The sequence below is a fragment of the Hyperolius riggenbachi genome, chromosome 2 (assembly GCF_040937935.1).
Source record: "Hyperolius riggenbachi isolate aHypRig1 chromosome 2, aHypRig1.pri, whole genome shotgun sequence".
NCBI lineage: Eukaryota > Metazoa > Chordata > Amphibia > Anura > Hyperoliidae > Hyperolius > Hyperolius riggenbachi.
The window spans coordinates 349,895,486-349,912,369 of record NC_090647.1 but is presented as its reverse complement, the minus strand read 5'-3'; the positions used below and the strand labels follow the sequence as shown (position 1 = coordinate 349,912,369).

Sequence of the window (16,884 nt, the reverse complement as noted above, 5' to 3'; positions counted from 1 at the left end):
CAGCTTTAAGGCCAAGCTGCAGGGCCGCACAGCACACTAATGATTCCCCCCCCCCCCTTTCTCCCTACCAGCAGAGCTCTTTGTTGGTGGGGTCTGATATATTTTTTAAATAAATATTTTTGTATCTTTATTTTATTATTTTTTACTATTTATTTTTTATTCTTTTTTTCAAAGCCCTCCCTCCCCTCAGCCAGCCAATCCTGGCGATCCGCTCTCATAGACCTCAGCCTATGAGAGCCGATCGCTCTCTTATGCCCCAGGGGGACAGCCGTGTCACACGGCTGCTCCCAGTACAGCACTGCTGCTGATCGCAGCGCTGTACATGGTAACAGTCTGGTGTTGGGCGGATCTGGGTCTGTCGCAGCGGCCGCGCCCATTGGCGTGGGGCGGTCGCTACTCACCAGGTAGTTAAAGATGCTTTGGCAGGCTCTTGCTATACTTAGTAGATAGCAAGTGCTGCTGGCAGCATGGAGTATCAAGTGTGGCAGCAGTGCATGGAGATGAAGACCTTCAATCAAGGTATCCGAGGATATTAGTGTGGGAACATTAATTAAAGGTAAAAATTCATGGTTAGTTAAGAACAATAAACATTTTCATGTCATCATGTTTTGATCTAACTTACTTCAGTACCCCAATATCCATTTACCCTGGGGGGAATCTGGGGGTCCCCTTATTAATGGGGGCCACAAATGCCACCATAACACCCCCCCCCCCCCCCAGGGTCTACATCCACAGGCTTTGGGGTAGTTACCTCAACCCACTTCCTGAATACCAGAGGTGGGGATGAGCTCCTTCTCCATGGTATAAACAAGAGCTCTGGGTGAGAGGGTTAGGCTTTGACATCCCTCTATTCCCACATCATGGTCCAGGCTCTGCATTCTGGCTATACCACCCTGCATGGGTGACAAGAGCTTTACTTTTAATAGTACAAACAATAGTATTGAAGAAATTAATCCTCTCAATGGGAACATTTAAAAGAGTTCAATTTTTATTGAGACAGTCGTGCACAAGGCATCATGCTCACATGCATTGGAGCTGCAATTGCTCCTTAGTACAAACAATAGGTATATTTACCAGGATTCCTTATACAGCAATATTGTGGCTGTACAATGATCCCTGGCCAAAGTGTTGCTACTTCCACCGGGTTTTCAGGTAGCCATTACACACTGTGCACTGCCACTGACCACCTGGAAACCCCAGCAGGAAATTCACTGCTATTTCTTTTGGCAGGGAGCACATATAGCAGAACCGCATGTGTTTTCTGCATAGTACATTTATTTATTGTTATTTATTTATTGTCTTTATAAAGCGCCAACATACTGCATTACGCAGCACATAGTACATAGTGGAAAACGCATGCGGTTCTGCGAATTGTGCTTCCTGCCATTGAGATATGTAAATTTACACTTCTTACAGGTAGATACATTATCTGTCATTTAACCGCTTTTAAAAATTTAATATAGATGTTCTCAAAAGCTACAAGGTCTTTTTGAAAATTATTTTTCCTCTTGATCCCACTGTTCTCCTTAACCTGCTCAGCAAATTTGCTGAATATATATATATATAGGTTGTTTTTTTTGCTATTTAACTTCAAATATTGGTGCCATTGACTTCAATGCAATTTGCCAAATTTGTACAGTCGAATCACGTAATTTTTGGGACGGCCTGAGTCAAGTGTGAACAGCCATATTCGGGTTGAATATAGCAATGACCCAAATCTGAACAACAAAGCTAATAATATATAGAATATATTGTTGAAATGTTAGATGTTGTACATACCATAAGTGAAATGTTTTTGTCACCTCACCTCAATTGTTTAGCATTTCCTGAATATCTATTTCCACACTTTTCTCGGCAGGCGCGTCACAAAAACAAGCAGAAGACAGAGATTCAGAACGGTATCAGCAGTAGGAGGACAAAGAGGATATGTATCCAGATACTAAGAACTAGTAGACCAAACATTTCTATTATGTCTTTTCATTTCTCCGCTAAATTCACTGGAAAATAAAAAGAAGCACTAATCTACTTATCCATAAATATCTGCATTAACTACAGTTGTGAGGAGGGAGAAAAGAATTGTGGATTCTGAAGAATGTTCTGGACTTCTATGTAAATCGCTCTTTATTTCGCCGGTTACCTGTCAACAGTAATAATAATAAATTAAGTCTTATTTAAAGAAAAACATGATGCTTATTGAAAAATTATATATTTATGTTTGCTAAATCAGATATTTATGTGTTGTAATGTTGTTAAAGCGGAATATAACCCAGCACGTCATCTTTGCTCTAAAACATTATTTACAGCATATTATATGCAACCAGCAATTTTTTTTTTTTACTAGACCAGCATTGGAAGGGTTACACACAGAGCTTGAATGTTCAGTGCAGTGAAATGTGGACGCATCCGAAGTTGTAGATTATGTTATCTTCTGTTAAAGAGAGTTTGAATTGAATTGAATCGAATCAAATCATGAATCGGACATGTCCTATTGAATCAAATCGAATTGAATCGAAACTGACAAAGAATCATATGGTGTAGATGGGACTGATTCTGTCTGATTCTCCCAGCAGCTTATGACTCTTTGTACAAACGACTCCCTGCTCCTGCCCTCTGGTTGCTTAGCAACAATGTAAACACATATTGGGAAGCTCAGCAGAGCTCAGCCGTTATAGCTATAATGGCGACTCCTGCTGGCAGTGGATTATACCACTGAAAACTAGGTAGGCAGGAGTTATGATTGTGAAATGAAAGTAAAAAAAAAAAAACACCCCTAACAAATGGATTAGCCTCACAGTCCGTCATCCGTCACTGTTTACAAACAACAAACAAACACAGAACATTTATATCGTGCTTTTATCCTGGCGGACTCAAAGCGCCAGAGCTGCAGCCACTAGGACGCGCTCTATAGGTAGTAGCAGTGTTAGGGAGACTTGCCAAAGGTCTCCTACTGAATAGGTGCTGGCTTACTGAACAGGCAGAGTCGAGGTTCAAACCCAGGTCTCCTGTGTCAGAGGCTGAGCCCTTAACCATTACACTATCCAGCCATTGCTTTACATTACATGTTATATTGATGAAACCATTCATTTTTTTTTTACTTTTTACACTATTTTAGAAGGATGTTTAATAGTTTATGCATAAACCACTTTTTATTTTTTTCCTCATTTGCGAAAGAACTCCTTTCAATGTATCAAGTGAGGAATGTGATACATTCTCTGACTGTGGAGAAGCAGCTCGACACTGACAGAGAGTCAAAGCATGTCTGCCTTCAATACATAATGAATAAAACCAGTTATAAAAAAAATGGAAAGTCAGCTCACAAAGCAAAAAACGGTACTTTTGGGAACCTATATTTTCTAAATGAATAATAATACTTATGCACAAATGCAAATATGATAACCGTATGGCATATAAAAAGTAGGAAAACATGTTTTTATTGAATATTATGTCAGGGTTTTATACCGCTTTAAAGCAGAACTGACCACATTATGTGAATGTCAAAGAAAAAAGTATGCTTGACTTCTAGGCAGAGTTGAGGTAATCCTAACACATTGGTGCAGAGTCAGAGGATGACATTAGAAGGGGGTGGGCCTTTGCTTCCTCAACCAGGGAGTGGAGGGAAGAAACAGGAAGTGATGGAGCTCAGAGGAGACTAGTTTTTGGAAACTGAATGTGGGCACTGGTAATTCTGCCTACAAGGCAGTAGAATTTTTACATATTGTTGATAATTGATGCAGCCTCAGCTGAAGATTGCCTCTCCTCACTACTGCCTCAAAGTGAAGCCAAGCTGAAGCTCGGGTTCAAAATCTGACACTTACTATTTAGAGAGGTAAGCCTCAGGATCTTTATGAGGCTTCCCTCGGTTGTCACAAACCCCCTGTTGCTGAGCGCAGCCTCCCCTTCACATCGGGGCCAAGCAGCTACTCGTCCTGGATCAAGTGCATGCAATGGCTGCCCGCGCATGCGCAGTAGCATGGTGCTACAGTGCATCCGTGGGCGGGCTCAGTCAGCTACTGCGCGCACTTGATCCAGGAAGAGGAGCTGCACGGCCCGATGTAATGAATTGTCGCTAATCTTCCGGGGGGCGCGTTCAGCAACAGGGGACCACAGAGTAGTGAGGGAAATCTTAATAGGATCCTGAGGCTTCCCTCTCTTAAAGAGGAACTTCAGCCTAAACAAACATACTGTCATTAAGTTGCATTAGGTATGTTAATTAAAATAGATAGGTAATATAATCTCTTACCCACCCTGTTTTAAAAGAACAGGAAAATGTTTGATTTCATGAGGGCAGCCATCTTTTTGGTTGAAAGGAGGTGACAGGGAGCATGAGACACAGTTTCTGTGTGCTGATCACCCCTCCCAGTTGCTAGGCAACGTGAATAACAACATAGGAAATCCCATCATGCTTTGCACAGCATCAGGGAAAAAAAAGCCTGGTCAGTTTTCTTTGATTAGATAAAAATGCAGCTAAAAATGATGGTTTGGTAAGAAAAACAAAGTTCTGATGCTGTGAAACTGTTTTAGGGCTCATTTCCACTATCGCGAATTCGCATGCGTTTTTCGCATGCAAATTCGCATAGCAATACAAGTGAACGGGACTGTTTCCACTTGTCAGGATTCCTTTGCGTTTTTCTGTGCAGAAAAAATTCGCATGGCAGAGCCATCAGAATTCGCATACCGCATACCGCTATGCGAATCGCATACAATGTATTTAATAGGAAATTCGCATGAGGTTTGGGTATGCGAATTTTCATGCGAATTCGCACAGAAACAATGGAAAAGCACACCAGCACTGCCATGGTTAAATTCGCATACATCGTCATCCATGTGAATACGCATGAAAATTCGCATGGACCCGCATGCGAATTTCGCATCCGCATGCGAATTTTTACCGCGGCGATTCGCACCGCACAAGTGGAAATGCAGCCTAAGGGAACCTGAAGTGAGTAAATTTTTTAAAATAAACACATGACATAGCTGCAAATTAATATTACATACTAACCTCACCGTCAGTTCCTCTCAGAAGCTCACCATTTTCTCCTTACAGTGATCCCTTCCAGTTCTGACAAGATTTTGTCAGCACTGAAATATACCAGTTGCTGTCAGTTATATATCAGCACCTGTCAGTTACAACTGAATCTGCAAGGTAATCTCCATGCTTCCCTATGGCTCAAGTGGGTGTTATTACAGTTTAACATTGTGCTGACCAGGAAGCTGTTATGGGGTAATGGCCATTTTTAAAATGGAGGACGGAGAATTCCATTGATCAGAGTTGACAAACAGAATGCAGGAGAGGAAAAAGAGATTGAGGAGTAGACTACACAGGAGGTAAGTATGACCTGTGTATGGTTATTTTAAATTTTTATTTTCAGTTCAGGTTCTCTTTAAAGAAACACCAAGCCTTTTCAGTTCTGCTGAGTAGATTTTTAGTCCGGAGGTTCACTTTAAGGAAAGTCCTCCAGATCAGTGCGGCGACTGACAGACCTGCAGATCGGCACGGGACCCGAGGCAGAGCAGCCACAGCAACCACGCACATCACTTCAAATGCAGGAAGTGATGAGTGACATCACTTCCGCATATGAAGTCTGAGGTACTGTGCACTGCTCTCTCTCTGCCTTGGGTCCCGTGCTCATCTGCAGGTATGCCAGTCGCCGCGCTGCTCTGGAGTCTGTCAGTTGCTGTGCTGTTATGGAGGCCTGAAAGGGGCAAAAGGGAGGGCAGCAGCACCAGCCAGCAGGGCATTATTTTTTTAAAGAGGCAAAGGGAGACTCCTGGGCCCCCAGGACAATTGCTCCCTTTGCCTGTATTGTACAACAACAAAAAGCATTTGTGAAGCGCTTTTCTCCCGTAGGACTTAAAGCGCATAAGCATGGCTCAGACCAATAATTGGTTAATTGGTAAATTGTGGTACAGAGAAAGAACGATAAGTCCGGAAATGCCAGGCTAAACAGGTGGCTTGTCAGTCTGGATTTGAATAACTTCAGGGAATGGGCTGTCTTTACTGGGTGTGGTAGGGAGTTTCAAATGTTAGGGGCAGCATCACGGAAAGCTCTGGCTCCAAAAGGTTTAGCGGTACACTCTGAGAATGACCAAGTTTATGTAACCTGCTGATTTGAAGATGTGAGAGGTGTGGAATTGTAGCACCAGCCCTGCCCCCACCCTCACAGCACACCTTATTCATATCCTCAATGGGAAGGTTCATTTTAAAAAAATGTTTTCCCTCGCTGCTCAGATAACCTTAAAGAGAATCTGTACTGTCCGATTTGTACAATAAAAAACATACCAATCGAGTCACTGTTATCTCATGGGTCCCTCTTTACTGTTTCCGCCATGATCCTGACATTTAATCGCCAGTTTTAGGCAGTGTTTACAAATATATATATATATATATATATGTGTAAATATTATCATGTTACAGTATACTACAAGTTTTTATTACATAGTAAATTATCTGCACTCCAGTCTGGGATTAGTCAAAGTTTTTCAGCATGTGACAGGCAGCTCCTTCCCCCTCAGCCTCACAAAGTGCATCACAGACAAGCTGAAACTGAGAGCAGAGAGTGAGGAGTAAACAAAGCACACAGAGCCTTTGGGGGCGTGCATAACTTGTATTCATTACAACAGAGGCAGCACATTCCTCCCTGGATCGACAAAGCTTGACAAAGAAAAGAAGATTAGATATATTACAGAGACCGTGCAACTAGAAAGGGCTGCAGTAATCCAGACCACATTAGAACAGGTATAGGAACTTATAGAATAGAAGAAATAAGGCTGAAAATGTTGTTACAGAGTCTCTTTAAGTTAATTCCACATGGACATAGCATTCTAGTAATTTGGATGTGAAGGGGAGAGGTGAACTACAGTATGTGTGTATACACAAACCTGGAGAGGGAACCTTTTGTTAGACAGTGCTTAATGAGGACTGTCAGACAGAAGATTCCCCCCTCCAGGCTTGTGTATAAAGCACACATAGGTCACGTCTCTCCTGTCCATGTGGAATTAACTTAATGTGAACTGAGCAGCAGAGGAAGAGGAAAAGACAATTCATAAAGGTATGTGGATCCAATATGACTATACGTCTGTTCTTACCTTAGCTAGCTTGGCCTTTGGTCAGGTGTCCTTTAATGCTTTGCCATTCAATGTTATTAAAAATTACCATTTCAGTAATCTGTTATTTACGTTGAACTAGTGTTCAGTGCAATTACTTTATGTAGATTTTTCTTCCTGTATGAGCAATTAACAGTGCATTATTTATTTTATGTGGTATGGGCGCTCCTCACAAAAAATTGGCAGAATTCAGGAATGAATTATATGACCTACGCCCACCGCAATTGATCGCAGCACACAATGGGGGTATCACCTCCCTAAAGAATTAGAAATGTAATGTGTACAGCGCTCCAAGTGCGTGGGATATAGCTGGGATTATGGCTCACTGTACCCTTCTCCTATACTTCAGCAAGATATATAGAATACAATATCATATGACAATCATGCAACTCATGTTAGATTAAGCACAGTCCAAAATTCCCTTTTCCACACAATCTACTTTAGAGTCCAGCATATAGTTCCCCCAAATCCCAGATTTGCAGTTAGCACACAGTTCCACAGTTAGTAGTTATACTCTCACCGATGTCCAGTGGCTGATAGCAAGATATCAGCATTCACGCTTAGCACAAATACAGGCATCAGGCATCAGCTCTTCTCATCAGCTTCATTCTATATGGGCTCAAACAACACAAGAAAGACACATAGCGTAATCCAGTTACGGCACTACTACTAAGTGACACCCTCCACCAGTGAGCACCTCTGTGCCAGCACACACCGCCACCACAGAACTTCAGAACGCTCACCAGATTCAAAGGCTGACTGTTTCCAGATCAGCAAACACGCTTGGGTGTCATTCAGATGCCGCCTTCCGGACTTTAACTTTCCTCCTGCTTTCTCCTTCCTTAAAAACTCAAAACAAATGCCTCCATAGCATAACTCCGATTTTATTAAAACATATAAAATGATAAAAGTTGCACTCACAAGTGTAAAAAGATCATGCGCATATCAAAGTATAAAGGTATAAAACTCGGCCACTCTCTCCCATCTGCGTCTCTGCTACCGCCGTTCCTGAGGCCACGCCCTACCGGTTTCGTCACGTATGATGATGAGTCATACGTGACGAAACCGGTAGGGCGTGGCCTCAGGAACGGCGGTAGCAGAGACGCAGATGGGAGAGAGTGGCCGAGTTTTATACCTTTATACTTTGATATGCGCATGATCTTTTTACACTTGTGAGTGCAACTTTTATCATTTTATATGTTTTAATAAAATCGGAGTTATGCTATGGAGGCATTTGTTTTGAGTTTTTAAGGAAGGAGAAAGCAGGAGGAAAGTTAAAGTCCGGAAGGCGGCATCTGAATGACACCCAAGCGTGTTTGCTGATCTGGAAACAGTCAGCCTTTGAATCTGGTGAGCGTTCTGAAGTTCTGTGGTGGCGGTGTGTGCTGGCACAGAGGTGCTCACTGGTGGAGGGTGTCACTTAGTAGTAGTGCCGTAACTGGATTACGCTATGTGTCTTTCTTGTGTTGTTTGAGCCCATATAGAATGAAGCTGATGAGAAGAGCTGATGCCTGATGCCTGTATTTGTGCTAAGCGTGAATGCTGATATCTTGCTATCAGCCACTGGACATCGGTGAGAGTATAACTACTAACTGTGGAACTGTGTGCTAACTGCAAATCTGGGATTTGGGGGAACTATATGCTGGACTCTAAAGTAGATTGTGTGGAAAAGGGAATTTTGGACTGTGCTTAATCTAACATGAGTTGCATGATTGTCATATGATATTGTATTCTATATATCTTGCTGAAGTATAGGAGAAGGGTACAGTGAGCCATAATCCCAGCTATATCCCACGCACTTGGAGCGCTGTACACATTACATTTCTAATTAACAGTGCATGTCAGCTGCACTAACACTTTTAAGGTGGCCATACACTGATAGATTTGCAGCAGATTCGATTATCAGATAGATTTTTGTCAGATGCCTGTCAGGTTCAATCTGCCAGGAATCTATCTGATGTGTGCCACACACTAGGAACAGATTTCCAACACATTTCAGAATGAAATCTATTGGAAATCTTTTGAAAATCGATCTAAAGGCATTACTGCACCATTAGATCCAATGCAACTCTATGGGCCATTGATCTGCTGCCATCCTGTCAGATAGATCAAATCCATTGAAATCGATCGAAATCGGCCACAAATCAATCGATTAATAGATTTTAAAGAATCGATTTCAGATCAATCGATTCTAAAAAATCGATCGATCGATGGCTGAAATCAACCAGTGTAGGTCTTACACTTATAGATTTGCAGCAGATTCGACCATCAGATAGATTTCTGTCAGATGCCTGTCAAGTCGAATCTGACAGGAATCTATCTGATGTGTGCCACACACTAGGAACAGATTTCCAATAGATTTCAGAATGAAATCTATTGGAAATCTATTGAAAATCGATCTAAATGCATTATTGCACCATTAGATCCAATGCAACTCTATGGGCCTAGATTTTCCATCCTGTCAGATAGATCAAATCGATCAAAATTGATTGAAATCGATCACAAATCGATCGATTTGCTGATTTGAAAGGATCGATTTCTGATCAATTCTATAGAATCGATCGATTGATCGATGGCTGAAATCGACCAGTGTATTGGCCCCTTAAGTCTGTGTGGAGTGGATAAGCATCTGGGTGTCATTAATGTTAACAATATGTAGGACCAGGCCAGGATGAAGAATAAAAAAAAACAAAAAAAACACAAACTAGAAGAGGTTTTTGAAGAGAGGAAAATCCTGAGTGTCTACAGATCGAGTGCTCACAACCTCGAAATAGAGTCTGGGAGACACAGACAGCCGTACAACCCCAGGGAGGAGAGACTATGCCAACACTGTGAGCAGAAGACCCTTGAGGATGAAAGCCACTTCCTGCTGCACTGCCCCAAATATACTGCAACCAGGGACACTTACTTTGAGAAAATCTGGGAATAGTTTCAACAATTTCTTAAATTAGAAGATGAGAGAAAAACATACAGGATCTTCTCAAAAAATTAGCATATTGTGATAAAGTTCATTATTTTCTGTAATGTACTGATAAACATTAGACTTTCATATATTTTAGATTCAAATACACACAACTGAAGTAGTTCAAGCCTTTTATTGTTTTAACCACTTGAGGACCCACCCTTTACCCCCCCTTAAGGACCAGCTCTGTTTGATGGGATCTGTGCTGGGTGGGCTCTGCAGCCCCCAGCACAGATCAGGGTGCACACAGAGCGATCAGATCGCCCCCCTTTTTTCCCCCCTATGGGGATGATGTGCAGGGGGGGTCTGATCGCTCCTGCCTGCAGGCATTTAGCGGGGGGGGGGGGGCACCTCAAAGCCCCCCTCCGCGGCGAAATTCCCCCCTCCCTCTCCTACCTGTCCCCTCCCCGGTGATCCGAGCTGCACAGGACGCTATCCGTCCTGTGCAGCCAGTGACAGGACATCCCCTGTCACATGGCGGCGATCCCCGGCCGCTGATTGGCCGGGGATCGCCGATCTGCCTTACGGCGCTGCTGCGCAGCAGCACCGTACAATGTAAACAAAGCGGATTATTTCCGCTTGTGTTTACATTTAGCCTGCGAGCCGCCATCGGCGGCCCGCAGGCTATTCACGGAGCCCCCCGCCGCTTCCTGATTAATCAGCCTGCAGCTGGTGACGCAGTACTGCGTCGCTGGTCCTGCAGCTGCCACTTTGCCGACGCACGGTATAAGCGTGCGGTCGGCAAGTGGTTAATATTGATGATTTTGGCATACAGCTCATGAAAACCCAAATTTCCTATCTCAAAAAATTAGCATATTTCATCCGACCAATAAAAGAAAAGTGTTTTTAAAACAAAAAAAGTCAACCTTCAAATAATTATGTTCAGTTATGCACTCAATACTTGGTCGGGAATCCTTTTGCAGAAATGACTGCTTCAATGCGGCGTGGCACGGAGGCAATCAGCCTGTGGCACTGCTCAGGTGTTATAGAGGCCCAGGATGCTTCGATAGCGGCCTTAAAGGGGAACTGAAGAGAGAGTTATATGGAGGCTGCCATGTTTATTTCCTTTTAAGCAATACCAGTTGCCTGGCAGCCCTGCTGATCCTCTGCCTCTAATACTATTAGCCATAGCCCCTGAATAAGCATGCAGCAGATCAGGTGTTTCAGACTTTAAAGTCAGATCTGACAAGATTAGCTGCATGCTTGTTTCTGGTGTTATTCAGATACTACTGCAGAGAAATAGACCAGCAGGGCTGCCAGGCAACTGGTATTGATTAAAAGAAAATAAATATGGCAGCCTCTGTATACCTCTTACTTCAGTTCCCCTTTAAGCTCATCCAGAGTGTTGAGTCTTGCGTCTTTCAACTTACTCTTCACAATATCCCACGGATTTTCTATGGGGTTCAGGTCAGGAGAGTTGGCAGGTCAATTGAGCACAATAATACCATGGTCAGTAAACAATTTACCAGTGGTTTGGGCACTGTGAGTAGGTGCCAGGTCGTGCTGAAAAATTTAACCTTCATCTCCACAAAGCTTTTCAGGAGATGGAAGCATGAAGTGCTCCAAAATCTCCTGATAGCTAGCTGCATTGACCCTGCCCTTGATAAAACACAGTGGACCAACTCCAGTAGCTGACATGGCACCCCAGACCATCACTGACTGTGGGTACTTGACACTGGACTTCAGGCATTTTGGCATTTCCCTCTCCCCAGTCTTCCTCCAGACTCTGGCACCTTGATTTCCGAATGACATGTAAAAGTTTCTTTCATCCGAAAAAAAAGTACTTTGGACCACTGAGCAACAGTCCAGTGCTGCTTCTCTGTAGCCCAGGTCAGGCACTTCTGCTGCTGTTTCTGGTTCAAAAGTGGGTTCATGCTTCCGTCTGCTGAAAAGCTTTATGGAGATGAAGATTTCATTTTTCAGCACGACCTGGCACCTACTCACAGTGCCAAAACCACTGGTAAATAATTTACTGACCATGGTATTACTGTGCTCAATTGGCCTGCCAACTCTCCTGACCTGAACCCCATAGAGAATCTGTGGGATATTGTGAAGAGAAAGTTGAGAGATGCAAGACCCAACACTCTGGATGAGTTTAAGGGCGCTATCGAAGCATTTTGGGCCTCCATAACACCTGAGCAGTGCCACAGGCTGATTGCCTCCGTGCCAAGCCGCATTGAAGCAGTTATTTCTGCAAAAAGATTCCCGACCAAGTATTGAGTGCATAACTGAACATAATTATTTGAAGGTTGACTTTTTTTTTTGTTTAAAAAAACACTTTTCTTTTATTGGTCGGATGAAATATGCACATTTTTGAGATAGGAAATTTGGGTTTTCATGATCTGTATGCCAAAATCATCAATATTAAAACAATAAAAGGCTTGAACAAGTAGTTCAAGCCTTTTATTGTTTTAATATTGATGATTTTGGCATACAGTTCATGAAAACCCAAATTTCCAGTGTAGTGTGTATTTGAATCTAAAATATATGAAAGTCTAATGTTTATCAGTACATTACAGAAAATAATGAACTTTATCACAATATGCTAATTTTTTGACAAGATCCTGTATATCCTACTGGGAGAAGAGGAATCCACCGTGACAATCGCTGCACACTATGTCACAGCATGCGACAGACAGAGGAGCATAACGGAACTGTCAACCTAAAAAATTTCCACAGAGTGCTTAGCCATTGTCCCCCTACCCCACCCCCCTTCCATGTCCCCCTCTTCCCCTTGCTTTGGCAATACCTGTAATCAGTAGTGTAGCTAAGGAGCTGTGGGCCCCGATGCAAGTTTTACAGTGGGGCCCCCTCAAGCACTCTATCCATAACAATTGATACGGCGCACCAAAACCTGCCAAAGGCAACCACAGTGTCAGAGGTGCAAGAAGGGGATGGGGAACAGTTTGTTAATGATTACTACTATTCAAAGTACATTCCGGCGTATAAGACGACTGGGCGTATAAGACGACCTCCCAACTTTTCCAGTTAAAATATAGAGTTTGGGATATACTCACCGTATAAGACTACCCCTCTTCCAACGCACACCAAATTAAAATTAAAAAATCATGTACTGGTGCTGTACTGTATGTGTTACCCAGTATATAACAGTATATAGTCAATTGACTTGTTGCATTGGTCAACTCTTCCTAAGTAGACTGGTCGCCTCTCCTTGTCTACCTGTTTATCAGAGCGGTATGGAAGAATAGATTGCGCTCCCTCAGCAGGGAGATCTGAGAGGCGGCAACAGGATAGGGCGTATCACCCCGCATCAATGACACCCGGCGTATAAGACGACCACCAACTTTTCAGAAGATTTTCAAGGGTTAAAAAGTAGTCTTATACGCAGGAATATACAGTATCTATAGAAGTGATTATTATGAGCACAGGACCAATAGAAAGCTAAAACTGGAGTTGAGGGAGGGCCCTTCGGGGCCCCTCTGGTCCAAGGGCCCCAATGCGGTCGCTACCTCTGCACCCCCTATTGCTACGCCCCTGCCTGTAATTAATCTTGGTCATGCCAATAAAGCTATCTTTGATTTGATTTGCAGTAGAGTGTAGACAAAGTAACAGTGACACCTACTGGAGACAGAAGCACATTTCCCTTCTCATAAAAAAACAAGTTTGCTTTCTTAAAACAGAACGTATTTGCGATAATTCAGATTGGAGTGAGCTCAAGGATGTCTCCCAGTCACTGCTGAATATGCAAATAATCCATTGTTGTCCCTGTGAGCTAGCCACACCTTCAGATCCACCAGAAAACAATGATGTGTCGGGTTAATATTACAGAGCCACAAAATTAACAAGCTGACAGCATTGCATTCCAGCGGATCTGGAGGTGTGACTAGCTCACAGGGAAAACAATGGATTATTTGCATATATTCAGCAGTGATGCACTGGGAGAAATCTCTGCGCTCACTCCAACCTGAATTATTGCAAATACGTTCTGTTTTAAGAAAGCAAACTTTTGTTTTCCATTACATTTTTAGTAAGAGGGCATTTTAGTCCACTGTAGCCCCTACACTCCTAGGAGTTCTGGTTCACCATGACCTTGCCGGGTACTCTGCACCTTCTCATAAAATAAACATTTAACAGATAAGACACTTTGCATAGACAAACAGTTAAGGTAGCCATACATCTTGCGATTCTGATTCAATCGAATCAAATCACAGCGATCGACTTAAGTATAGTTGATCGAAAGTCGATCAACTAGTGATCCACGCACTACAAGCGATATCCTATGTGATTCACCTTCACTAAATGGATCTGATCGATGTTGTCTCCATGCTCTGAATGCAAAAATTGGTTCAGTTGATTGAATGACATGTGAACAGTAGCCGATTTATGTGCGATCGACCAATTTCCATATGTCTCCATGGCAGCAACGGCTGGGTTAAGTCCCACCCACTTGACCCCTATAGGACCCATATTATAAATTCCCCCTTCAGACTCCCCCCCTCCGTCTTTTTTATGTCCTCATCACCTCATCGGACCCGATAGGATGTAATGCTGCCACGTGAGTCCTTACCTGCCGCACAGTGCTTGCCTCGCCTGTGTGAGGGCCCCTTCTGGGAGTCTAAATGACACAGCGCAGGAGGAGTAGTCCGTTTCTGGTCACGGACAGGCAGCGGGCCAGTGAGGTAAATCCTCCAGACTGTCGTGCCTCTATGTGGGTGGCTAATGGCCGCCCGGCGTCCTGCTCCAGGTACTAAGAGTGAGCCGGCGTGCGTCTCACAGTGCGCTCCGCCGGCGCTGACGTCACTTCCGGTTTCGTATAGCCAATGGGCATTGAATCCTCCCCTCTGCTCTGATTTGTGGGCTTTCAGTGGGGAGGGAGATTTAAGGCTGCAGTCGGTGTATAGCTCTGGTCATTCTGTTGAGAAGGCCAGAGCAGATGGACGCTGTGAGAGCACATTATTCAGGAATGGAAGATTCAGAAGGTAGGAGATCATCTTCTGCTGAGGCTCACTCAGTTAGTCAGGGATAGGTATTCATGGAATGCTAAAGCTATATTTATTTATTTTCTGCAGCAGGCGCTGACAGTGCGGAGCGGGAAGTGCCATTAGATGATCAGGTGCAGGTTATAAGGTAGGCTTACTTGGCAGCCATCATTAGGTAGGTAATCTTTCTTTTTTTTCAGGAAGAGGCGAAGATGATATATGTTCTTCTCTCATTTCAGCCCCAATGAAGAAAGAGAGAAGAGGAAATCGAGTAAAGCCGGCCCTTCACAGCCAAGTGCAGAATCTCAACCTCGCAGGCAGACCAGACAATCACGGTCTAGGAGCAGATCTCGATCGAGATCGCGGAGACGCTCCTATTACAAAAGAAGACGATATAGCAGATCACCAAGTAGGGATCGCTATTCTTATCATAGCTCGTCAAGGAAGAGATGCTGGGCTTGTGGAGATCAGGTGATGCCCGGGAAACTGGTGTGTCAAGCATGCTTTACCTCTATGGCAAAAGAGCCTGAACAACCGAGGGACATTGCCGAGATGATCAGAGAAGCGGTACAGGAATCAATGAGTTCCTACATAGCTGCATTGCCCTCATCCCAGCCAAGACAGGAGGAACCATTGCCAGAACAACCAGGCCCTTCTCAACCTATGGAGTCGGAGCCAGAACCGGAGGTTGGCTTTAATTTTAATTTAGTCCAACCATATATACAGGCAGTCAGAGAAGCAATTAATTGGCAAGAGGATCAGCCACAGGAAGCAACGACATCGGCTCAAAGGGAGTTCTATACGCATCTAAAGAAATCGGTGAAGCCTTTCCCGTTAATTGAGGCCATACAGGAACTTATCTGGGAGGAGTTCAAGAAAGTAGATAAGAAAACAATCCCGACAAATAGATTTGGTAAACTTTACCCCATGGAAGAGGGTAAGTTAACGGTCCTGGAAGAGCCTCCAAAGGTGGACGCAGCAGTGGTAGGTCTAGCGAAACACGTCACCCTACCCAGAGACGACTCAGCATCATTCAATGATCCACTTGAACATAAGATAGACTCTGAATTCAAGAAATCATACCTTTCTTCTGGTAGCGCCTGTAAACCGGCCATCGCACTGACGTCGGTGGCTGAAGCACTAAGATCATGGACTGACAATATTGAGGAAGCACTCAGAGCAGATACCAATAAGGAGGCCATTATCGCGGCCCTGGACGACTTCAGACTTACAGCAGATTTTATCGGAGAAGCATCCGTAGATGTAATCAGAAGTTCTGCTCGGTCAATGATGCATGCAGTGATTGCCAAGAGGGCCTTATGGCTTAAGTCATGGTCAGCAGACGCTACATCAAAGAAGGATTGGTGCACAATCCCTTATGATGGAAAGAATCTTTTCGGCAGTGAATTAGACACGGCCATACGACGTGTCACTGGTGGCATATCGGGACTTATCCCACAAGAAAAGAAGACAAGAAGGAACACTTTCCAGAGAACTTCTTACTCTAACAGGTTCAGGAACACGGGCTCATATCGCCCCGGCAGAGACTTTAAAAAACCATGGCAGAGTTCTCAAGCTTCCCTTATGAGACTCAACAAACAGAAGAAAACTATTCAGGTCCCTACGTCTCAGAAATCGTTTTGATGCTCAGACCATCCATGCATCACCAGTGGGGGGAAGATTGCTACTCTTCAGAGATGTATGGACGGAAGCAGTCAAAGACAAGTGGGTGATACAGACTATCACAAGGGGCCATCATTGGAAGTTTTCAAGACTGCCCCCCAACATTTTCAGACGAACAAAGATTCCAGCCTCTCAGGAAAAGAAAGAGATTCTAAACCGATATGTGCAGGAGTTATTAATAAAACGAGCCGTGAT

The 16,884-nt window shown here is 43.6% G+C and overlaps 1 protein-coding gene across 1 annotated transcript in view; it reads left to right on the top strand.

Moving 5' to 3' along the window:
• MFSD4A (major facilitator superfamily domain containing 4A) overlaps positions 1-2,182 on the top strand; it is a 180,634-nt gene extending 178,452 nt beyond the window's left edge. The window contains exon 10 of the mRNA XM_068269571.1: positions 1,859-2,182. Within this exon, the coding sequence (XP_068125672.1) occupies positions 1,859-1,911 (53 nt within the window). The 3' untranslated portion in view covers positions 1,912-2,182. The remainder of the gene's footprint in view (positions 1-1,858) is intronic.
• The last annotated feature ends 14,702 nt before the right edge of the window (positions 2,183-16,884 follow it).